This window comes from Leucopleurus acutus (assembly GCF_964270905.1).
Source record: "Leucopleurus acutus genome assembly, chromosome: 6".
NCBI classification, from domain to species: Eukaryota; Metazoa; Chordata; class Mammalia; order Artiodactyla; family Delphinidae; genus Leucopleurus; species Leucopleurus acutus.
The window spans coordinates 36,888,624-36,915,545 of record NC_139149.1 but is presented as its reverse complement, the minus strand read 5'-3'; the positions used below and the strand labels follow the sequence as shown (position 1 = coordinate 36,915,545).

The 26,922-nt window shown below is 35.1% G+C and overlaps 1 protein-coding gene across 2 annotated transcripts in view; it reads right to left on the bottom strand.

The window, feature by feature from the left end:
* ACVR2A (activin A receptor type 2A) overlaps positions 1 to 26,922 on the bottom strand; it is an 88,748-nt gene that overhangs the window by 5,968 nt on the left and 55,858 nt on the right. For both annotated transcript variants that reach the window (XM_082841318.1, XM_082841319.1), the window contains exons 5-10: positions 12,509 to 12,652; positions 10,199 to 10,342; positions 9,027 to 9,172; positions 7,183 to 7,297; positions 4,051 to 4,189; positions 850 to 980 (exon numbers count right to left, since the gene is read on the bottom strand). In XM_082841318.1, the coding sequence (XP_082697444.1) occupies positions 850 to 980; positions 4,051 to 4,189; positions 7,183 to 7,297; positions 9,027 to 9,172; positions 10,199 to 10,342; positions 12,509 to 12,652 (819 nt within the window). The remainder of the gene's footprint in view (positions 1 to 849; positions 981 to 4,050; positions 4,190 to 7,182; positions 7,298 to 9,026; positions 9,173 to 10,198; positions 10,343 to 12,508; positions 12,653 to 26,922) is intronic.

The following is a 26,922-nucleotide window of genomic DNA, read 5'->3' as shown; positions in this document are numbered from 1 at the left end:
TGATTTTTTTTCCGAGTATAATTGCTTTACAATGTCATGTTAGTTTCTGCTGCACAGTGAAGTGAATCAGCCAATATGTATACATATATCCCCTCCCTCTTGGACCTCCCTCCCCCTGACCCAATCCTACCCATCTAGGTCTTCACAGAGCACCGTTTCTTTAATTCCAGAAATCCCTGACCATTGTTCATAAACCAGGTAATTTAAATGCTAACCTCTGAATTGTATTCAAAACCGAGGCTTTAAGAAGTTTACCAATTTTTATTGTTTTCTTAATATCAGCATTTCTACCTTGCAGTTAAAGTAGGAAAAAAGGTTCAAAAGCCAACCTTAAGGATTTTCTACCTGGCTTTATCCATGTTTCTAGTTATATCTAGACCAAAATAACCAGGGCAGTTTTGTTCCACCCTTCACCTACCTAGTCTCTTAAGTTCTTAAGAACTTGAAAATCATCCAGTCCCAAATCAAAATGCAAAAACTGTCATGGAGAGGAGAAAACTGGGCGCTTCACTTTCTTAAATGACCTGGGAAGGTGGTGATCAGCAAGCCTACCCGACTATCCGCAGGCTCAGAGCCAAGTACTCCTCCCCCGGGAAGATCTCCAAACGGGGGGCACACTCATCTGCACAAGAAAGACCACAGAGCTGAGTGCCCCAAGGCTCTGACCTCACCATCTTCCTCACCAGTGAACATAGCCTTAATTCTGTTGTTTCTAGAACTCTAGTTCAGAATATCCTGTATGAAGACCACCACCTCAGAAAAAAAGAGAAATGTGCAGAGATATCAATCATTCCTCTGAAAAACATTTTTTATTGGAAATTCAAGTGCAAAGCTAACTATATAACTTACAGCATGTTTCTGCCAATAATCTCTTAGAACAGGCCTCTTTTTTTTATGCACAACAACTTCCTGCATGTCTTCAAGAGAGGGATGCTGGCCAATTTCCTCCTCAAATGGCAACATGTATTCATCTACAGGTCCTGAAATGTAAAAAAAGGGGAAAAATCATTTTAATTCAAATCTTCCTAACTTCCAAACTGGAAAAACCTTTCTAAACACACTCTGAATCACCTTTCCCCAACTGTCATATGCTATAGTGACGGGAGAGAAACAAACCCTCAACTGTACTTATACCGCAGTGTGACACAAACTTTAGAGGAAATCAGAAAGTCTGTAATTTGGCATGTAACTCTGCTAAGGACTGTGAAAGGAGCTTTATTACCTGTTGTATAAGGAATGCCTATCTCTGTTTGTATATAGCACACAGGGAACCATGGATCTCTGCATATTAAGGACATAATAGCTCTTTAAGGTACCCACTCCTCTTGCAATTCAGATCAGACTGTAAACAGTAATGCTTTCATCTCTGAAGATTTTGGGTTCGGTCTGCTATAACCATTTTTATTCTGACATGCCCAAACCCCCTACACACTCCACATGAGGAATTACGTACCCCAGAATCACACCTCTTCTCTGCCCTCACAGGAGCTGCCAGATATTGTTTTTTTAAAAATCACAAATGTACTCTACAAAAAGGGTTCCCAACAAATCAGAATGTGCCTTCACAGACAAGCAAGATTTATTCTACATGTTCCTTTCTTAGGCCTACGCAAATATGGAAATTCAGTTAGGAGTTCGTAATAACTAATAATTGATGAGCACTTATGCTACCCAGGAACTTTATATTATTTACTTCCATTTTATCTTCACAGAGTGAAGGTGGCATTACCCTATTTTACAGATAAGAAGCTCAAGAAAAAGTTCCATCATCTGCACAAGGGCATACAGCTGTTAAGTGATAGAGTTGGAATTTGAATCCACCTCAGTGACTCTAAAGTCTGTGCTTTCAATCACTAAACTGTCTCCCGTTGACAGAAATTGGTCGCTAATGAGCAATTTCAGTGACCAGATGTGTCTGTATATAGACATAAATCTTGTATAAGTTCTCAAAACACACCAAATACTCCTGCATAGAATATAAGTTATAAACAGCTGATCAAGAAGGAGGCCACCTAACTCAACCCTGTCTAAATATAAGAATCCTTGATGGCTGGATAGTCAGTCTCTGCTGAAGCATTTCCAATCACTTAGAGTACTGACATTCTAAGGTGTCTATTTAACCCTTGCTACTCAAAGTGTGGTCCACAGGTCCAGCACTGGCACTGATGGGGTAGCTTTTGTAAGAAATGTAAATACTACCGAGTCAAAATCTGAATTTTAACAAGATTCCCAGGAGTTTGGTTTGCACGTTAAAAGTTTGAGAATCACTGAACTGAACCATCAACAATTAGCCATCTAAAAAATTGAAAAGCACTTACGTTAGCAGTGTTCATACTGTCCCCTCTGCTTCAATTTCTGACTTGAATCAGAAATGCCTGACTCTGAAATTGAGTATTTCATAGCACATGCAGGGCATTTAAGAAATGTAAGCATCTATCCTTATCCTATTTTTCCATAAAAACTTCCCTGATAACCTCTCCTCCCCACCAACAAAGCAAGTCCTCACACCTCTAAGCTCCCATAACACTCCCTTAAAATTTCTCAGGTATTAACATTCATCCAAAAACATTTGCCTATGTAGACAATTCATACTTACCTTACTCTGGAGTTAACTGTCCAGGATACATTTTATCACCTTAACTAAACTGTATATTACTTGTGTATCCCCTATAACACTACATCCAATTGGCTTGCTTTGGAGAGTTCATGTTAATGAAATTCTGAAGAAATATATTTTCCTGTAACATCTGCCATCTAACCTACTTGTGCCTCCATAAATGCACGCAATAAATGCATTTTTTCTTCCACTTTGAGCCAAAACACACTGAACAGCTTACTCTTCTTCCTATAGACTTCTAAGCTAAAATTATATCCAAATTGCTTCAACCTTTCTTAGGTTCTGGATCCATTCCCACGCCAATTTTGGAAGAATGAATGGCTGTCCATTCCTGAGCACTTTCCACTAAATTCCCTTTAAAAGCAGAGTATCCCAAATCAAGTTTCATATACCAGAGGTAGTCTGTTCTACACTGAGAAACTATTACAGTGCTCAGAAAATATTCTTATAAACATAGATTAAGATGGTTATAACTTTTATAAATTAAAGTTTTAAAAGATCAAACTAATTTACTTGGTTTGGGAGTTTAATAGGAAATTTGCCTTATATTCTCATATCCAAAAAAGTGTAGTATAATTGGAGAGAGTAGAGACCTTCTGAGGAGCACTAAAGACAGAATACCTACAACGCTATAATTCTGTCACACTAGGAACATAATATGCAGGTTTACAATGAGTCAATCAATGTAAATATTTTTAGGACTTGAAAAGGACTTCAAGAACAAGGACTAGGAATCCCTTAGAACCAAGGTGATGTGCTAGGGAATGTAACTTATGTTCACAATAATGTCTACATCAGATCAGACTTAACAAAGCTTTAAGGAGGCAGAATCTAACTTGTGCTGTAACACACACTCAGTTCTGGGTCATGGAGGATAGAATGGTAATTCAATCCATCACAGGAGGGCTGAACAGACAGCCTGAGTATCCTGGGAGGCAAAATCCCCCGAGTCTATGTGCACCTCCTCTCACCCAAGAGTTGACTTTAACTCTTAGGTGTCTCAGGACCCTCGTGATCTTACCAAAGTAGCAGCCCTCTCCCTGAATCTGGATCAGAGTTTCAAATCTTGATTTCACCACTTATCACTCTGCAACTAAAACAGACAAGCTATTTAATTTCTACTTAAAATTTGAGCATCAAATTCCTCACAACTGAGGTGATAATTACCTCCAAAGTTGTTTTAGGAAATAAGCTAAAGGTATGTAAAGTGCCCAGCAAAACATCTGGCAATGGTAATGGATCAATACGTATCAGTACCTTTCCTCTCCTGCCCTCCCCATCCCCTGCCTCCAATTTTTCTTGGAGTCTATTTTTAAAAAACTGTACTTTAAAATATTACCTTTGAGAGTAATCAACCCTTTTCATACACGTGTAGTAGGTACAGGTATACATATATATGTATATGTCTTTTAAAAAAATATATGTTCCCTTACCATCTGCAGCAGTACAGCGAGAAGCCAGTTCCCACAGGACTAATCCCATGGCGTACATATCTATCCTCAAAAATGCATCCCTTTGGAAGTTTATAGCACCCTCTAATACCTCTGGAGCCATATACCTTCGGGTACCAACCTGAAAAAGATGTTGAAAGCAAGCAGCACTTACTAACTTTGTGAACTAACATTTTATGATTTTGTAAAGAGAATCAAAACCAAGTGTGCTCTAGTATTAGATAACTAAATTATGACTACCAGAATTTTATTCCATTTCAAGTAATACAACAGCCAAGACCCTGTAAACAGTGGATGCAACCATCAGTAGGGACTGCTTAAATAAGTAAGAGTACTATGCAGCTCTTAAAAAAAACATGAGGTAAATCTATAAGGACAAATATGGAAAGATTTCCAAAAATACTGTAAGATGAAAACAGCAAAGAACAAAGCAGTATATATACTAAGATCCCTTCTGGATACACTTAACAGATATATCAACAGACATGCTGGTCTAGGCTTTGACTTTTTCCCCCTTCTGGAAGTAATCACAAGAAACTGAACAATGGTTATTTGTGGAGAGAGGATGGAACAGAGAAAAAAGGCTGTATACTTTTTAACTGTACATTGTTTGAAATGTATCTTTTTTAAAAAAATACTCCTTTTGAGAGTTTCTCTGTACGAAAAAAAAAAACCCTAATAAACATAAAATGAATTAGCCAAGTACAGGATGGATAAACTTTTTAAAGTTCTGTTTCCACAAAATCTATGTATTTGTTTCTTCATGAATTCTGTCTTAAATTCTTTATTGATATCTGTCCCTAACAATCTGGTATTTCTTAGTAATGTAAGACTAAGTAGTATGGTTACTTAGTATGGTTACTAAGCTAGCACAGCTAACTTTGGTTGGTGCTTGACAAGATTCATATATGAACACTTAATTTCTGTGAGACAGGTGGTTAGATTAATCCATTTGAGTTTAATAGGTCTAGGGAGCGGCCCAGATACTGGTATTTCCAAAAGCTCCATAAGTGACGTGACTATGATCTATAGACTAGAAGTTGGGCAATTATCTGCAAATATACATATAAAGAGATGTTTAAGAAAAAACAAGGATAGATCACTAAGACACTGAAGTTCAAAAACCCGAAGTTTTTAATTCATTTAATAAGGAGAACACTTTAAAGAAAGGGTAAAAAGGTAGCTTTGCCTTTTTTGCTACTTTAAATAACTATTTTAATTGTACTGTAAGTAAGCTTTTCCCCAAAATCTACTTTTCTCCTGAAGATAAATGTTATGCCTTCCAAAGTACTTCTTTTCTTATGAAATGATGACATCTTCCTTTTTAGTATAAAATGTCCTCTCTTTTATAAATTGATGATGATATTAGAGAAAATTGTTATTTTTTTCCCAGTGTTCTTTGCAATATATAAAATATGCAATAACAAGCATTTTGAAACTTTCTGGTCCATGAAATCTAAAGTCAAGGAATCAGTGATGTATTATTCATTATTATATATATATGTAATTATTATGTATTATTAGTTATTTTTACCCTCATCATGTAAGCCAATCATGAGGGCATTAAAAGATATGAATGAAGGGAGATTAGTTCGGTGCTTTGCGATGACCTAGAGGGGTGGGATAGGGAGGGTGGGAGGGAGGCTCAAGAGGTAGTGGGTATGAGGACATGTGTATGCACATGGCTGATTCGCTTTGTTGTACGACAGACACTAACACAGTATTGTGAAGCAATTATACTCCAATAGAGATCTATTAAAAAAAACTTGAAAAAAAAAGATATGAATGAATCCCCAAATTCTTTTCTTAAAAAGGGGGGAGGTTTATAAGGTACCAAAGGATTAAACTCTTCCCCAAATTTAGTCTTAAGGTAATCAGACAATCAGCTCAGAAGCCTGGTCCTAGGCTTCCTGCACAATCTCCCATCTCAGTACATTCTCCGCAAAACTGCCTTCCTTCCCCAAATACATATGTTGTCAACTTTTCTAGAACTATGACTGCTGACTAAATTCTTAAGTCATTAGTCAATGTTGCCAAAATTTGTTGTGCTATGTTCTTGGAGGTCAGTAGGACACACTGGGCAAAAAGAAAGCTGAGAAGCAGATGATCAAATAATTTGCCTGATTTGAAAGATGAAGTAATGATTGTGCAAAATCATTTGGCTTTGTAAGGAAATATCACCTTTCAGGTCAAACTAGTTTGAAAACACCTTTCCTAGAGCCTCAGTTTCTGAGAATAAAATGTATGGATAATGTTCTTTTCCTCTTTGGCTTCCTTAAAGGCTCCCATTGCTGAAGTCTCTGTGCAGACCTTGGTTAGTAAAATTAAACTCCTTGCTCAGGGCCTTAGAAGTGCTCTGAACTCTGGAGAGAATTCAGAGAAAAGCTATAAAGTTGATTAAAGAATTAAAGAAGCAATAGAGACCAAGAAGCAAGAAACTATCATTGCTGTCTGGAAAAACAGGCACTAGATCTTAGTACATTATAACATGAATAGTGACTGATTATTCTTCCATTCCTCTTAAGATAGTGAAAGAATTAACAAGTTAAAACTAGTGAGTTAATATTAAGAACTCCCTAGAAGAATGAGGCTTATTAAAATGTGTTGGATTCTTCTTTGATTAGTTTTAAAAATAGAATCCTATGACATCTAAATTGTTTTATGAATTCCTTGATCTAAACCACCTGAGGTCCTAACAGTCCTTCATCACCATATGAAAATATCTTCCTCAGCAAATTTAACGTATTACTCTTAAGAGAGTCTTTTTTTTTTTTTTTTTTTTTTTTCTGCAGTACGCGGGCCTCTCTCACTGTTGTGGCCTCTCCCGTTGCGGAGCACAGGCTCTGGCCGCGCAGGCTCAGCGGCCATGGCTCACGGGCCCAGCCGCTCCGCGGCATGTGGGATCTTCCCGGACCGGGGCACGAACCCGTGTCCCCTGCATCGGCAGGCAGACTCTCAACCACTGTGCCACCAGGGAAGCCTGAGAGTCATTTTTATATTAGATACCAATTTAAGAACCAGCACAATAATTTTAGACCAACTGATCCCAGATGCCATCTAAGAAAATATGGGACAAGATTATTTTTTCTTACAGTTTACAGTTATCATCCTTACCTGTCCATGGGTATCACCTGCAGACTTGCCAGCCTCAAACTTTAACGCCAACCCAAAGTCAGCAATGCAAGCTGTCAGATTGTTTTTCAACAGCACATTTTTACTTTTGATGTCCCTTGCAAATAGAAAGATAAAGTATTCAAATTCAGTTTAAACAAGTTATCTTTTAAATTTTTTGACTGTAAGTAGGAAGAGAGACTATGTATGCTTTTAAAAAAATAGTTATTTCAAAGTATGAAATACAGAAAAGGGCAGAGGGACAAAAAGTTTAAGTAAAGTCTCCAGATAGCTTGAAGCACAAGAGTACAGTGACCAGTCGTATCCATTACATGGACAATAAGAAGGAATTCTCTCCATAAAGCAGTTTTATAAAGAGCTGCCATTCCAAAAGTACTGTCCAGCCTACATGTTATCTATGTCACTCCTAACTACCAATCATAAAATTGTTGTTTTTTTAAGATAATAAGCATATTTCAGAGTTTATAGTTAGAAACTCTCATTGACACTGAAATTTAAAAACCAAAATGAAAGAATTTTCAGTTAAAGCTGAATTGGAGCTTTTTGCCTATTGACACAGGCCTACATTTTAAAACGGTCCCTTATTTTAATGGTTCTTATTACATTCACCAACTTGGCTGTACAAAAGCATCTCTACGAATGTGTAAGAGAAATTTTTCACCATAAACATACACTGCTCCAGCTGGATCCTGGTGTTCCAAAAAGAGTAACCATTTTAAGGCAATCAGATGTCTTCCTCTACACATTAGCCTCAACTAGCTCATCCTAGGGCTTACTATACCCCAGTAAGCTCAGTAAGCTTGTTTACCCCAGTAAACACACCAGTACCATGAGCAACGGTAAATGTATGTGTGCAGACACAAAGTGTGAGACAGAGGACGCATAGATAGACAACCACAAATGCTACAAAAATCAGTTTTAGACTCAAACGATTTTTAGGGACCCTACTTATAATAACCTTTGGGGGTTCCAAAGGATTAGTTCCCTATAGGACTAGGTGAGGTGAGCAAAAATCCAGGAAGACGGGGTTAGACTATGTAGGAAGGTGAGAAGGGAAGCTATTTCTGAGGTAGAAGTCATTTAAGGTTTTCAAAATCAGAATCTACATTAGAATTGGAATAAAAGTAATGCCTCCAGCAACCTAAGACACCACCTGATGGCACTCAACTAAGTATTTGTTAAATGAATCAGGTAATTTAAAACATCCATCTTTAAACTGAATATAAGATGACAGATTGACCCCATGTTCAAGGAAGTTAAATACACAATGGCAAACTGAATCCCATGTTTAAGGGAACTAACGGTTTCCCTTTTAAGGATATGACAATTGTTGGGTCCAAGTACTATTTCTCCACTGAAAAAGAAAATTTAGTAAACCCAATTATTCAAATAATACCTCCTTCCACCTCAACTTAGGTAATGATCACATGGTCATTCAAAACACAAGCAAAAAAGATACTCAGAATCTCTCCTTAATTACATCCCCTTATACCTATTTATAATCATCTTTGAAGTAAATCATGTTTTGAGGTTAAACAGATTTCTCCTTTGAGACAAAGAAAATACACTTTTTCTTAACTATGTTTTCGGAAATGAGACAAATTGAAACATAAGTCAATAATTAACCTTTGACAATGATGTTAATATATACATTATCCAAAATACTTCCTGGCCAATCTCAAAGCTAATTTGAAAAACAAGTGAAAATCAATGCCTCCTATAGCATGATTAGGTAACTAGGGGAAAAATAAATTTTGCCCAGGGGATTGAAAGTTTAAATAATAAATACTGAATTATTGGGTAAAATAATATAAATTTAGCTCTACCTGTGAGATATGGCGGGTTTGTGGCCATCTTTTAGGCCAGGTATATCCTCATGTAAATATGCCAATCCTCTAGCCATGGTTTCTGCAATATGACACAATTCATTCCAAGAGACCACATTAGCCTTAAGAAAGTCTGATAGTGAACCCTAAAGGAAGGGGGAAAAAAAACAACTTATGTTCTTGACAAAAGCCGTATGTATATGGAGACTTTCCTTTTTACTTTTAAGAGGTCATGGAAGGCAACATAGTTTTCCTGTCAGTGAATAATATCCAAAACGCAATCTTTCTGGAAGGGTTCAAGTTTCACATTAATAAACATTTGAAAGGAATACCACTAATCTTTAAAGGTTTGCTACAAGCACAGTCGGTCAATTTCCCATTGAGAAGGCAAAATTAACAAAAAAAAGAAAAAATAAGATTACTGAAAATCTAAAGTTCTAGAAAATATTTTAAAAGTTAAAATATACTGACTATAGAGATGTTATAAATAGGACTAGGAGAACAAAAATTAAAACATATGAACAACAACTAACCTAAAGAATCTTCCTCTAGAGATTACTGCCAACCTTTTAGTCAAGAATTAAGGGAATTAAAACAGCCACTTTTTTCTGACAGTGATGAAACTGATTGCCAAGAAGATCACAATTTCCTACTCCATTAATGTATACTTTCATACTAACTCTGAAAGCAGAAAAATTGATGAAAAATAGCAAGTGTGTTTTGGTGGTAATTACCCTACAAATCAGTGACTGATCAAAGATCAGATAAATTTCCTGACCCTAGTTTTGTCACTAAGTGACATCGATTAAAGAATTTTAAGAAAGAAAATTCAAGCTGAAAAAATGTCTCATGTAATAAAAGTGGACAGTAAATGGCAAATGAAAATTCCTAAGCTTGGCTATACTAAAATAATTATTTGTAAGAGAAGTATAATTGCAGCACAAGAAATCAGGGACAAAAGACTGGTATTATGTAAGTAGAGGGTTAGGTGAAAAAGTTGTCACCTTTGTTCTTCTATTAAATAAATCATTTTTAAAGCAGGTTTTTATTTATAAATATTAACCAACTATAATAACACACTGTTCCCAGAAAAATAAGTGAGGGCTTTGTAGCCAACATTAGGAAGTAAGCCAACCCTGACTTCACTGAGTTAAAATGGAAAGTAGTTTTACCTTTTCATGAAATGCTGTGATTAGCCAAAGATCCACATCAACACTGGTACCTCGTTTTTCTGCACCAATGAACTGTAATATGTTCTCATGCTTCATTCCAGGCAAACTATAGACTTCATATTCATTCTGCCATGACTGTTTGTCCTAGAGTTAAAAAGAATAGTAAGAATGCAAAGAACACAGGCAAATAAACCATATCTAAGAGATTACTCAAGTAAGTTCTAAGGCAATTTTTTTTAAAGGCTAAGTATTAAGAGATTCTTTCGTTTTGTTTTGTCCTGTTTTTTAATAAAAGAAAACTTTGACAACAGGTAACAGTTACATACCAAATGCCTGCCCTGCCCCATTCCTTCAAACATACTTTTTTGTGTTTGTAATTTGCAAACATAGAAGTTGATCAGAAATACTGCACTTCTGAATCCTAACAATGGCAACACATTCCACATACAAGTTAGTACTACAGTGTAATTTTATCACGGTGTGAAGTTACCTGTGTTACTATTAAGAATAATCTCTCTGAGAGATGAAATTCAGGGAGAATGACTTCATCTAAATAGAAAACAAATTTTTTTCAAACACTAACAGCATGTCAAACCTTCTTAACAAAATGTTTAGAATACCCTGCAGAGTCAATAAGAGAGCAATGGGGTATAAATATGCAATACAATAATTTGAAACACCACAGATTCACTTGTGCCTGCAAGTGATCCATACCTCTTACATGTCTACTTATAAAGGATTAGTTTCTTTTCACAATGGGAGAATAACGAAAGTGGGAGGCACCACAGCATAACGGTTAGGAACCCTCTGGATCCAAGCTATCTAAGAACCTTTGGCATGTTACATAATCATTCAGCTTCCTGATCAGCAAAACAAGGACTGTAGTGGTTGCCCCATAGGGTCGTTGTATTATACATATATTGTGTGTTATATTATATGTATGGGTAATAATACATATTAGTGAGTACTCACATATGTAAAGTACCTCTATCTGACACAACAGAACCATTCAGTAAAATGTTAGCTACTGTTCTTGTTGTTACTCTGACGTTAATAGCATCCAAATGCGCTTCTCTAATTTTTAAGCTTCCTCACATGAAATAAGAACCCTGATCTTCTTTGTGAACCTTGGCCCAAAAGACTTTTCTTTTGAGAACTAAACTACAGTTAACAGTAATAATAAAAAAAAAAAAAAAGTAATAAACTTCTTCACAGACTCTACCAAAAAAAAGTAATAAACTTCTTCACAGACTCTAAGGAATAGACTTTCAAGGAGGTAAGAGGGCAAAAATCTAGGTATATTAAGACAAAGAAATTGAATAATTTTGGTATAAGGAAGATCTACTATACAGGTGCAGGGGTGAAGCCTGCATCAAAAAACCCAGCCAGGATCGCAATACCATGCACAGCATTAGCCACAGGTGTGTATAAGCAGAAAACAGGAACAAAGGAATTATCATAGATCTATACCACCAACGGAGCAAAACTAAAGATCTCAGAGGTGCATGAGACCAGGGTTTTATAAGGTTGGCCCCCTTTAATAGAAAAACAAGTCAACAGTAAACCAATTATTTGGAGTCTTGACTCAATGCCTCTGAAAATTCACCAAACAAAATCTGAAATGATTACACCAATACTCAAAGTAGAACAAAAATGAACCAGCCTGGTAATATATCTCCAAACAGCGATTCTAAAACAAAGCACACTACTCTTTCAATATTCTGTTTGCTTTTTCTGATAATGTCAATGGGACATTAAAAGTTAACCACTCAGGGCTTCCCTGGTGGCACAGTGGTTGAGAGTCCACCTGCCGACGCAGGGGACACGGGTTCGTGCCCCGGTCCAGGAAGATCCCACATGCCGCGGAGCAGCTGGGCCCGTGAGCCATGGCCACTGAACCTGTGCATCCGGGGCCTGTGCTCCGCAACGGGAGAGGCCACAGCAGTGACAGGCCCGCGTACCGCAAAAAAAAAAAAAAAAAAAAAAAAGTTAACCACTCAGACAATGAATTATATTTTTTAATTAGAATCCTCATCTTCACTTTGCATTTCTGTAGAATTTTTACTGGCAAAAAATCTCCTATATGCTTATGTATTGTAATTCCACCACTCTAAACAAACATGACTGTTGTACCATTAATTTCTCAGATGAGAAGGCAGACATAAAAGGGCTAACCACTTCCCCCAGTATCACAAAGAACCACCATGAAACATACGGCTTGTGTTTTCAGACTGTTTCTGAGTTCCAATGACCTAGCCAGTTGCATCTTTTAAAAAATATATGCAGACTAGAAAACTGCAATAAACATACCTGTATTGGAAATATTTTCACAGCCACATATTCATTGAGTAACTGGGCTTTCCACACACAACCAAATCTTCCCCTTGCTTTCACTTCTAGTAACTGCAGTGGCTTCAAACCTAGTAATGGAGAAGGAGGGGGTGGTCCTGGGTCCTACAGATAAACAATAATAATATTATCTAAAGAGCAGCACATGACACATCTCGCTTCTAAATATCAGTATACTGAGAAATAGATTGACAGAAACGGTAGACACATACAAATGACATTAACTTCAATCTTGCCAAAACTGAATTCTCAAGCATTACTAATTATCTATAGTGATCAAAAAGCAAGAAACTTGAATTAAGAGTTTTCACAATAACATTCCTACTGCTACATATATATATATATATATATATATATATATATATATATATATATATATATATATATATATATATATATAGCAATCAGGAGAAAAGATCTAAAATGTTTTTGATCCAGTCTCACTAATTCTCCTAAGATTTTTCTGTGACCTTCAGGATATTACTAATGGTATTTTAATTTCATCCAGTTGATTATTCCTTATAGGATAAGGATTTGAAAAGTGCCAGATACAGCAAATTATGGCTATGTCTCAAAGAAACCACTCCTCAAAATCCATTACTTTCCCCAGTGAGTGTTTAAATCTTTCTTCATTAATATCAGAAATACCCACACAGCTATTCTCAAACACATTACAAATAGGTATTTCAAATACAAAGCACATAAAAGGAATATGTTAAGTTAGTGTTGCTATAACCAAACTGCTCCATTCATTCTAACTTTTCCACCCGGTAACAATTTATCCCTTTGCTTATAATTACTTCCCAGAATTGATCTCAGATATTATTAGTATTCTGGGACTCATGGGCAAAGAAAGTACAAATAATTCAGAAAATAAGTGGTCATCATATTAGATGAGAAGGTATGGAAAATGAAAGAGAAGTATACTGCTATAGTTAATTTTTTAAATGGAGCAACTATAATATATAAATAGGAGTACAGCATCACCAGGGAATCCTCCTATACAAAGTAGAGTGGCTACCCTTCGCTGAAAACATTGTATTAGTTAAATATCTGCAACTAAAGCAAGAGGTAAAAAGCCTTTTGGAAAGCTTCCAGAGGAAAGTAGTAACATGTTTGAAGGCCTGTGTAATGAGTATTGTTAGCAAGAACTAAAATTTCTGTGGCAACAGACTTTATGACACTGGGTGGCACCTAAGACACTTGGAGATTGTATGTCGCCCCTTTATCAATGCATGTCTCTCTGCCTTTACTCTCCTTCCTTAAAACAAACAAACAAACAAACAAAAACCTCCTCTTCTAATGCCTCAGGACAGTAAGTGCTCCCTTTAGGCATTATTCAGCCCCTGGATGCCACTCAAGATTTTTTAAAAGTTGGCATCTATATTAGAAAGACCCTCAGCAATAGAAACATTGCAAAGTATTAAAGAGAAAAAATAATGTAATTTCTTCTTCTAAAGTCGACAATCTTTCTAAAATGGTTTGAGAATTCCTATTTTAAAACAGTATGATAAACCAGAAGACTTCCTGTGACCCATTTTAACATCAGATATTTATTTTTTAAATGTCTGCAAAAGTTGCTTTTCCTTCACACATTCAAAACATGAAAGGTTAGTAGAGCTAAAGATTATTTTAGTTTAACAGAGTGACAAGAAAGTCAGATGTACATCTTATAGAAGTATGGCCTCTCAAATTATGATTCTCAGTGGGAGGGGACACAAGACGCTCTGGAGAAGTTTTACCAGAACTGAATCCTCCCTCCCTCATTCCTTGACTGATCATATATATCTGCAATAAGAGACCCCACTGATCGTAGTACATGACTTATGTGAATGTGGAGACAGGAGGGAACAAGTTGAAACCACTCTTCTAGAGGCAAAGAAAACCACTCAGTGCTCTAAGTTCAAGAATTATTGGATAACTGCATAAAAGAATAATTGTGCTAACTAAACAAAGTTCACTTTGAAAAACTTTAAATAACTATAAGGTTAAAGTCAATGATTCCCCCTCCTTTAGAGATAAGTTAGAAAAGTTGAGTTTTCAAAGCAGGGATGACAAAAATTAAAGTATGCAGATAAGGGTTGAAAGCTGAAGAGGGAAAATAACCAGGTAAAGAGTAATATAGCACTATATGTAAACACTAAAATTTTTAATAAATTGACTGATAATGTCTCTTTAGATAACATACACATTATCCATTCTCTATTCTAAAGAGTACCAACCATATGGATATGATTCAGTCTATAAAATAGGATTTAGATGACTTAATCCACACCTCAAATTAAGAATATGTCAGCAGTTCAAAATAAGACTTTACTCTGTATGACAGACTCTAGGTACATCCACCTCACTACAAATAACTCAATTTCATTTATATTCCATTGTATATATGTGCCACATCTTCTTTATCCATTCATCTGTCGATGGACACTTAAGATTGCTTCCATGTCCTGGCTACTGTAGCTGATTCATGTTGTTATAAAGCAGAAACTAACACACCACTGTAAAGCAATTATACTCCAATAAAGATGTTTAAAAAAAAATACCCAAAATAAGACTTTAATATAATATTAACCTTAATTTTAGGAAACAAAAATTTCCAATGCCTATGTTTAGAATTAAAAAAAAAAAAAATCACTGAATGTTTTCCAAATGCGTAAACTTAAAAGTTCCCATAAGTTTCCAAGACTCTGTTTACAAAGTTTGTAAGCTACCGTTATTTCAGTAAGAAATCTTAGATCACTCTCCTAATGAAATTCCCATTATAGTCAGCATTATATATTAACAACCTGAAAATATGCTTTGTCAAAATTACTTATAAGTAAAAAGCTTAAATTTAGGAGAACACAGGCCCATTTTCAAAGGGTAAGAAGATCTACAAAAGCACACTCCTACAAAATGTCAAAACTTTTAGAAATGATAATTCTACAATTCTTAGAAAGGTTACGTTCAAAAATGAGAACTCTGTAACAGATTACAACTCTATAAAATCTATACTACCAGTCAGTATATCTTTTTACTTTTCTAATAAAATGTTATTGGACTATTCTTCTAATTCATACTTCTCAGTTCTTCCATTTAACAGCTTACATCTAAAAGAAGTTTTAACCACTTCCCTCATATCTAGCTTTTACTTATCCTATAATCTAAGAATATTAGAAATTATTTTCTGTTTATTAACAGCATTATACTAATTTACCCAAAAAAACCTCATACTTGATTCTAGGAATAAAGATTTATACCCTTAAAATATATGAGAACCTGGGGAGACAAATTCAGACTTAAACTTCATAATGACAACAACATTCTGATATTATCCATAAAACATGGCTTTGCCCTGCTACAGAGAAAAACCACTTCTGGAGGGGTAACTATAAGGACTACAGAGTTCCTGAAAACTTTCCCTAAGTTCCAGCTCTCTTCCAGCACCCATGCTATTTTGCACAGTTAAAAAGATATTCATTAGAACATGGCTCTGATTACATCTCTTCTTTACCCACTTGTATGTGAAAATTATGGCATCAGAAGACATGTTGAGAAGCGACAAGTGACAATAGCTGGAAAAAGTGCCCCCCACCCCAGCACCACTACCCAGTATCATTACCATAACCAACAGTGGATAAAAGATTAGACGTGAAGAGCTGTAAAGCAGTCTGTGATCATTTTACTTATTCTGAGTTCTCCATATGAAAGGTGAATTCTAATCTAAATAAAGCCTTAAACTTCCAGACAGCAAAAGATCAAGTTATACTTCTCTAGCCAGTCCATTTGCTAAAGATGCCAAAGATGAAAGAAACTACCTGAAAATACAGATTTCACATTAAAAGATAATGGATTTGACCAGAAAGTCAGCATCTGTTAAAAATGAGCACATGCTGACATTTAAGGTAATGACATACTATAAAAATTAAGCAATACAAGGTTTGTAAGGCTAAAAATCTAGCCATTAGGTGTTAACTTCTAGTCAACTAAAACAGTTGTGTTTCTACATTTCACCTTAGATAAGTATAAACACTGGTAACAATTCTTTAAAACCCAAAACTATTACTATGACAAGCCAATCATGTTTTTAATACTAGAAGTGGAAAAAAAACTACAACATAAATTTATAAACTATAGAGGATGGACAATAAAGCAACAACAACAACAAAAAATCTAAGAACAAAATGTTTAGTATGTATCCACAAAAAGTGCCACAACCATAAAACAAACATCAATGCATCTTACCTCTATCATTATATGAAAGGCGTGCTTGTGAAGAAAAAACACAGGCAAAAGAAATTACGATTTATATCCAGAATGAAATGAAAAATGACACATCAGTTACAAAAGTGAAAGAAGGAGAATAATGATTTAGCTTTTTAAAAGCTGGCAATGATCCAATGTATCATATTTTTTAAATGAGAACTGAGAACACTTTCCTTATAAACAGAGGAAAGTAATATATTCTTTTTTAAATCTTGGACATTACCTATCAGATAAGAGGTATTATTATATAGATGACTCTAGTATGACCCCAAGTTACCTGATCCAATGGACTTCAAGCCAGCAAATAAACTAAACCTAGTCTTAAATAATTGTTACTTATTTTTCTAAGAAGTTCTAAGGACTAACTATAAGAGTTTTTTTAAAAAGAAGCAATTTAGCTGAGAAGCTATGCGTTGGAATTGGACTCTGGACACCAGAGGGCAGTACTGCCTTTAACAAAAACTGTAGGAGCAGCGAAAGAAATTTTTATATAGCTAGAGTTAAGTTTCTCAGACAGTTGTCCTAAGAATCTAGAATCTCCAACTTCCTGAACTGCTTCATTCCCCTCTCATGGAAGACAGGAGAATCCTTACAGTGAGACAAAAAAACATTTCTGGTGCCTATGTGAGTGTGTGCAACATAAATAATACACTAGGGAAAGAAAATAAGATGGGAGAAGAGTAAGATCAGAACTGAGTAGAACACAGTGACAGACCAGGCCTACTGTTAACTACTTCCCCAGCTACAATCCAGAGTGAAGAGGGCAAGCAGTGGTGGCCCTGGAAGGAAGCATCCATGCATATTTTTCAGGCTCAGGACACTCAGATACTGATAAAGAACAAGATTTTCATTTTCCTAGTCATCCCACAACAGGTAAGGAAGGGCCCTAATTTAAAATCAAGAGAAATATTGTCACCAGTGTAAAGAAAGACTTCGAATTCCTCCAAACACTTGACTATATTTCCCAGTTTCCAATATTTCTACAGAGAACAAATAGCACTGACGAAAAAGATTTGACAACTTGTTTATATGTACCAGTTGCTTAACTAGTTTTTCTTGCTTCTTGATTTTTGTCTGTGATAATGATTCAGGATTATTTAATAATTCATCTAAAAGGCTTAGCTAATCCCACTATCAAAACATTTTATCAGTACTCCAAAGTAAAATTCATCCCTTGAAAGAAATACATGCCAAATGAGTAACCAGACTGTAGCTTCCAAGGCTTAAACATCTCTGTTTTTCTTTTCATACCAGTGTTTTCAGAGACAAAGATGCCACTGTAATAACACTGGGCAAGTAGGTGCTGTGCATGCATCTTACCAAAAAAGTGTACCTTTGCTCAATATACCTCTCAACAAATGAGTATTAGAATAAGCTATAGAACGATCCAAACTAAACAAAAGACACCAAGAGCAGGCCTCAATGCATAAACTATGTTACAAAATAAGAGGCAAAACAGAATCCAAAACAAAATAATTCACCGAAATACACAAATAGATAAAGAGTAACCAAACAAAGTAATCTGTATTCACAACTTGGAAAATGAAACTTGAATATCATGCACTGTGACTGGAGATAATAGTGAAAACCAAATCAGCACATTAATGTCAAGTAATTAGGTTGCTGGATGAGAAAGAGCCTTGCTGCTTATTCCTTAAGGGGAAAAGAAATTAACTATTGACAAACATCAGAAAGGAGTGAATAATACTTCTCTATTCATTCAACAAATCTTTACTGAGCACCTAGTTTGTGCCAGGCACTGGCTACCCAGGCTCTCATGACACTTACTATAGTGTGGGGAAGAAAGACTAATCAAAGAACCATACTAATGAATGCATAATTATAAAATAAGAGCAATAAAAAACAATTTAGTTACCTTGAGCACCTGTAAAGAGAAACCTAACTTATACTGGGCAAGGTAAGTAAGAGAAGACCTCCTGAGGAGAGGATCCTTGAGCAACGAAATAAGTACTAGAGGGAGGCAGATAAGGTGGAAAAAAACAGTACTGGGACACATCCTAGATTTCTGTCTTGTGCAACCAAATGGTTACTGGTTCCATTTACTGAGAACCAGGTCTGAGAGAGAAGATCATTACCCTTGTATTGTTAAGTGCCTGGAGACATCTAAGTGGAAATATTTAGAACGCAGTTAGATAAACAGAACTAGAATACAAAGAAATCTTTCTAGAAATATGGATTCTACATGCTATAAATATGTGAAATATACTATAAATTTTCTCTTACCATTTAAACCATTCCAAGATTTATATTTATATATAATTTTTTTAATAACTCACTCAATAACCTCTTTGGATGATCAAGAAGAATTAAGTAGCTGCTCAACAAAGTACCTGAAAACTGACAAATTCAGAATTTGTCTCCTCTTAAATCATACAATTATCTTACATTCTAAGACATTTTACAATTGCAAATTTTAAAAAAGACTATTGCCAAGCAGACAGAAATAGAATATGTAAAGAAATAATATAGTATGTGTATCAGGACAAATGCTTCTGAGCTAAGGAAAGCAAGACATTATACATTAACAGATTTAATAATACTGATACTGTCAAATACACAGCCATGATTCTAATCCAATTAGGTCTTCAAAATTACTCTATGATACACCGACTCCTACTGCTCACATCTTAACTCCTTCCAAAAGCAAAGCATGAAGGCAGACCAAGGTGGATGAATGAGGATTCTGAGTTAGTTCCCTAAGAAGTGATTAGCTCCTCAGGGCAGTCAGCACTGGAGCTGCAAGTCTGAAAGAGAGACGGTAGACATGCCTATTCTTCCGGCTGCTGCTCAGGAGCATCAGGTTTATTACTGGGTACAGAAGAAACTGTTTTATTTAGCATTTGTGTTCTGCAAGTGGAAAAAAGGAAAAGGACCGTGCTATACATTAATAAATTGTGATGTGATAAAATGGTTATGTTTATCTGCAAGGCTATATATAGTCACTATAAAAACTATTTTAAATGTAAATTATGTACTCTGATCCCTCCCTGTATCCTACTTTAGTTTTTTATGGACCCAACCTAATAATTTACTGAAATGAGCTATTCAATTAAAATTACTTCAATGGATAATAATAATCCTTGGACATAAATGTCCAAGGCTTTGCCATTCAGCAGACTGACTCTAGGCAAAGTCACTTCACCTATATATACACATCATGGGGTATTGAAAGATTACACTGAGTTAATATGTATAAAGTGCTCTGTATAGTGCTTGACAGAGTACTCAAAATGAAATTTTTTATTATTTGAAATTAACTTCAAAGTATTGACACATATATATGCCAATATTTTGAAATTATTTTCAAGTAAAATAATTTCAATAAATCATTTTTAATATTGAAATCAATGGTTTCAACAAAAATTCTTCCTTTGGAGTACAATTTTGAGGTCATTGGCAATTAACGGCTAAAACTTATTGAGCACTTAAAATTAGCCCAGCACCCTAGATGTGGCTCTTCTCCCAATCACTATAGAAATGGAATCAAACATTTCTCCTCCTTTCCTCCATCTTTGCCCAAAATTGTTGAAGCAATTCCCTTTTTACTCTTTTTACCCTTCCTCTCCAAGCTGCAAAGTCAAACAACCAATCAACCAACCTATGTTTAGTACACCTACATGTTAACTGTAGGCTCCCTTAGAAGGGCCAGCAAAGACTGTCCCTGAGCCACTTAACATTATACATCAAGCACAGCGCCTGGCATACAGTAGGTGCTCAAGCAACAGATGAATAGTTAAGCAAAAATAAAACAAACCAACCAAGGTGAACCCAGCCTATATGATGCAAGCAGCTTTCACTAACAAATGGACTTCTTCATTTTTATTATCTCAAATTAATAGAAAAAGGTTTGACAGCAATGAAGTAGCTAGGAATGATGGAAGAGATCGAGGATGAGGTTCAGGAAATAAAAAACAGAGAAAAGCAAGCTCACTTCTTCCTATCTACCATCTCCTTGCCAGACAAGAAAAAGGAGATATTATGCACTCTGGTCTATATGCATCAGTCCCATTTGCAAATTGGCAAACAACGCGGGGCCCTTCACAGGCCAAAGAAAAACTGATTTCAAGATTTTAAAATTTAATATGTCATTTTTAGAAATAAGGTGCTTTGAGTAATTTTAATGTGCAGCTTTAACTTGTTTTAAGCTTTTGATACAGCTTTTTTTTTTCCCCTTTCGCTCCTTCTCCCCTTCTTTTTTGCTTTTGGACACAGAATTTCAGCCAACCTCCAAGTGGGCCTGTCTGTACATTTGTAAGAGAAACAACTTATATACACCTAACTAGAGTAATACTTTGTCAAGCTGCATATCTATGGATAATTTATGATACTTCTCCCTACAATTAGTTTAGAAGTATATATAGAAGTAAGTTGTGGGACCTCCCTGGTGGCACAGTGGTTAAGAATCCACCTGCCAATGCAGGGGACATGGGTTCGATCCCTGGTCCAGGAAGATCCCACATGCCACGGAGCAACTAAGCCCGTGTGCCACAACTACTTGAGCCTGCACTCTAGAGCCCACGAACCACAACTACTGAAGCCTATGTGCTCTAAGGCCTGTGTACCACAACTACTGAGCCTATGTGCTGAACTACTGAAGCCCGTGCACCTAGAGCCCATGCTCTAGCCAAGAGAAGCCACTGCAATGAGAAGCCCACGCAATGCAACAAAGAGTAGCCCCGCTTGCTGCAACTAGAGAAAGCCCACGTGAAGCAACAAAGACACAACACAGCCAAAAATAAATTCAAAAAAAAATTTTTTTAAATAAGTTGTAATTTAGGTTATCAGTACAAAAATAATGATACAAAGAGACATTTGTAGTAGCCCTGTACTATTTCTCAGGCATATATGGAAAAAAAAGAAAAAAAGGTGCTCAAGAGTTAGGCAGTAGAATTATACCACCACATTAAATATCCTAAAATAATACAATTAAAAACTATTTGTGAAGTGTAGGTTCTAGCTCTTAGCAGAAACCTAACACAAAATCTAAGCTAATAAAACATCAAATATTGGTATTTTATGAGAATACATTAAAGCTCCACTAAATTTCACTTAAAAACACATCATACAATCAGAATGAGATAGATTCAAAGTACTAAGCTGAAAAGCTGTCGTCAATATACTGTTAAAAGAAAGCAACTGTAGAATAACATTTTATAGTTTACAAAAAAGAAAAAATATATATACTCAAATGAGATTAGAGAAAGATGTGAAAAGATACACATCAACCTGTTAAAACTGGCTATTTCAGGAAATTGATAAAGGAAAAAGAGGACGAACAAATGATTCTCTCCTTTTTATGGACATACTTCTTTCTGTATAATTTGCCTTGCTATATAACAAGCAAGCATTTGTAGTTAATTTTTAAAAGGAAGAGAAAGTGAAAGAGAGAGATGTGTTCTTAAACTCCAGCCATTCAGCAATCAACCTATTTCAAGATGTGCTTCTACAGATGTAATATTTATTTTGTAAGTATAACTTAATACTAACATATTAAATATTCAGTAAAACTCAGTAAACTTCTCCCTGCATCTTCTCCAAATAGGGAAGCAGCACACTCTCCTAAATTGACTTGGCTGAATAATGTTATGCTACTCCTTTAGTATCTTATTAATTTTAAATGGGTACATATATAAACTCATGTTCAACAGGAAAATACTACAAAGCATTGTCACAGATGGCTTGGTTTCTCAGTGGATAGTAATCTCACATACCGTGAAACGACAACCTATTATTACTTTAATATTAAGGTCAACAGCATTGTTTTGTATTCCAAACATCTGAAAGCCTTTAGTCAGACCAAAATCTAGACAAAATGTCATGAAAATGTTATGTCAGGACTGAAGAGATTGATGTCATTTAAAAAGTATTAATGCTGCAATACTTTAGTGCTATTATATAGCCTTCAAAAATTAACAAGAAACTAACTTCATACCTTGTTAAAGGTAGGTAATTTCTAGCCCCTAAACTGCATTTTCTTATCAAGTGGTATTTTTTATCAGCACAAATATAGATTTTATAAGAAGGGAACTTAAGCTTACATATGGTTATGAAAGCAATGCAAACAGTTTCACTGAAACCACATTAACCACAGTAAGACTTCTTAATAGAGTCAATGCATCAATTCCCTCATATTCATGACTCACTGGTACTAGAAAAACCAGTTTGCATTCAATTTACTTACTGGAGATTGTAAGAGCATCTACCTACATACAGAAAGACAGTTTCAGGACAGGCAAAAGAAAAGATGACCCAGGTAATGCAAATTAAAAGGATGCTTCACACCTGTGATTACAGAAAGACTTGAATAATGGCATTCTCTTATAAAAACCTGAAATACTTCAACTTATTTTACCCCCAAGAAATAAAGTCCTAAAGCACATAAAATGTTTATTAAACAATTCCTGGGTATACTGCATTATCATCTTAATATAACACTAAATGAAACAATTCAGCAATTCATCACTTACAGAATGGTTATTACATACAAACACTGCATGAGATACAGTAGTGACTACAATACATACCTTGTCTTTAAGGAGCTTATAATAAAGTATGATAATGGAACATGCTCACAAATGGCCAGAACCTTTCTCAACCTAAGTTATTTCATCTGAGTCACAAAAGAGAGAAACTGACTTGAGCACTATTTTCTCAATTCTTTCAAGGATGGCACGTAACTAATACCATTATAGATACATATGATGGATGGCTTAGGGTGTAATGGAAGAAAAGGATCAAAAGGCAGACAAAGTATGGAAGATAACATGCCATGTTCCAAACTTTGTATTCTTGCTGTTGGATCACTCAGAACCCTCAAAAATTTTTAAGCATGGAAGTAACATAATCAGACATGTAAAATGTTACTGTATAGCAATAGTATAAATGGAGAGAGAGAACTGGAAACAAGAAGACAAGCTATGAGACTACAGAAATAATCTCAGCCTCCAGCGTAATAATGTCCTGAAAACCACAGGATCAGAAGGATGAAAAGGTATTGGAGTTCATAAATAACAGGGCTAAGAATAGGAGAAGTTGCTGTCTCCAAGGCTTTCACCCAGGATGAGGGGAAGACAGTGATAACATGAAAAAGTGTTAGAAACATAGTAGTTACAGGTTATAAAGAAAGAAGAATGGCTTATTTCTTAAAAAAAAAAAAAAGCACAATTACGTTTTTCTATGTCTTTAACTATGATAGATGTACTTTAGAATATTTTTTATTTTAAAATAAATTAGAACCATAATTAAAGACCAGATTTTAAAGCATGTTTATTCCTGTATCACTTCAAAATACTAACAAAACCAGAAGAAACTTTAAACAACTTGATGTCTTACAAATAAAGAATCCTACCATTTAAATGCCAAAACCAGCTTATTAAGAGATGTATGTAGGTATGTCTTAGTCCTCCAGAATACCCTGTAAGACTGATCGTTTACCCACAAAGAGAATGAAAGACTGAGATCAGACCAATGAATGAGCACAGTATATGTAATGTTAGCTTGTTCTGCTGAGAATCACTGTAAATTCTCTTCAAATATAGTTCTTATTGTAGGAATGATCCATCAATAAGCTATCACCAACCTTTAGCCAACGCTTTAAGAAAAAGTTTCCCTAAGAAAAGAGAATGACAAATTTTATGTCATTGTCTAAAAGTGAAGAAATTAGAAGGAAGATTGTTGCAGAAATGCACAACAAGAATGTAAGATCTTTTCCTAACTGGTCTTGAAATTAAACTTTGAATATGGGGACATGAATATGGGGTGAAATGCAGAAGACACCTTAAGACTTCAAATCTGTAGTATGTTTCCCCTACCGACTTCTCCTGTCCCTCAAAAAAGCCTTGAATAGCTAGGGCATTGGCACTATCAACTCAGAAGCACAAGAATCTTTACCTGCAACCCAATCAACGTTCATAAACCCTATTCTAAAATGTGTGCTAAAAAAATTTTAATGGAAAACAGATGACTTGTTTATTTCCCCTTCTGTCCTCTGTGAGACAATATGATCACGTTATTGCCCACTTTAGTAGTCAAACTACTCAACATCCCAAAATAGGAAAATAAATTCACTTATAGAATGATTTTGAAATGGCAGGGATGTTTACTGAATTATCTGAAACAGCAAAAGCGTCTGCTTTCTGAAAAAAGAGAGGCAGGACAGCATAAGCAGTAAGAGCAAAGCTTTAGTGTCAGAGAGTCCTTGGTTCAGATTCCAGCTCTGATACTTGTGAGCTTTGCTATGTCTCAATTTCTTTATCTATAAAATGGGGATTATAACACTACATAAACAAACCTGTGAGGTAAAATCAGATCAGTCCTTTCCACACCTGGCTGGTCACCAGAACTGCCTGGAAAACTTATTAGAATCATAATATCCCAGGCCCCATTCCATACTTTCAGGGGCGTGGTCCAGGTATTTGTATTTCTTAACAAATTCCCAAGATGATCCTTACATACTGGTCACAACTTGGAAATCATGGGGAAATTTTTATGTATTTTTTGTATATTTTTTATATATATATTAATACATCTATGTAACTTACCAGTACTCTAGTACACTGTAAATGTTCAATTAATGCTTGATACAATTATCAATCATTTTTTTGAAGCAGAAATAAAACTGAGTATTTTGTAACAAGATGGCCACTAAGTAATCTTGCAGAAGTAGTCTGCATAAACCTCTCAGCAAAAATGAGACTTACAGCATGACTCTATACCATTTCAAACAGTGAAAAATGACATATATGAAGTTCCACACTGATGACAATGCTCCTTTTCCACAACACAGTTTATGACAGAAGGAAAGCATAAAGTCAGGCATGTCTTAAATTTTTCATAACAAAGCCTGACCATTCCAGGTCATTCCTTCACAAAACTTTTTTAAGTTCATTCCTTATTTTTCAGCAATTCATACAATTCATGCAAATTCACTAGAGAACAACACAAACACTAAATAAATGTGTACAATAACATTAACCATTGCAACAAATATCTAAAACCCACAGAGATGGATACTCATTGAACATTCCTAGTCCTTATTTATGAATAATAATGCATCTTTCCTTTTTAAAAATCCAAACCCTTGAATTAATTAGCATTTCTAAATAAAGTGGCCTCAAATATATGATATCCAGCCCTTTAAATAAAAATGTCCAACCACACTTTTTTACCAATATTTTGTATAAATCAATGTTATCTATAGGATTACATTATTATTTTTAAAGTTCTATTAAGAAACTTAACAAATTTGTTTTTAAGTGTAGTTTCCAGTTTGTTTCTATCATATCACAAATCCAGGGCAAATTTAGACACTTAAACACTCTTTCTTTTTTTTTCTTTTCTTTTCTTTTGTGTTAAATTCACAACAATTTAATCACTAATTAGAGACAATATAAGAAAACAAAACAAAAAAAAGTAGATCTCTATGAAGCAAACTGACTACTTTGCAAAATCATGTACAGGAAATAATCATTTTTGAAAATAGAATTATATAAGCCCAAAGTGGCATCGTTATTTATGTCATTACAATCTGCACAAATACATTTAAAATATTCTTTGCAAAAATATTTGTTGTACCCACCATCAAAGAAAGTAAAATGGAGCTTCCTAAAACCCCCTATCAATATATTTTATGTGCCAAATTTAATTTCCATTTGTCCATAACTCTCCTTTGGAACCAGCATCACAGACTTCTGAATTGATATGATTACATTCAAATTGGAGGTTTAGAAGGAAATTAGCTCCCACATTTATTTCTGCTGGTGATCCTAATAAAGGCAACTGCTCTTAGGTTACTGAAAGAGACAGTTTCACAAATCAATGCATGTCACCAACAGTAAATACTCATTCTGTTAAATGTAGATATTACATAAAAAACAGTTACCACCAACAGAAAGTAAAGTGTATTCTATGGACACTTTGGAGTAAACTACATATATTTATTAGGCACTAAATTTTTAAAATTTTAAAGTACTTCTTAAAGTGATTTTTAACAAATCTACAAGTTATCTACTAATGTTAAAAGTTAAAATAGTTCAGCTGTACAAAATAGTGTGTTTACCTAATTTACTAAATGAGGAGTTTTACCTTTGGGCTTATTTCTTCATATA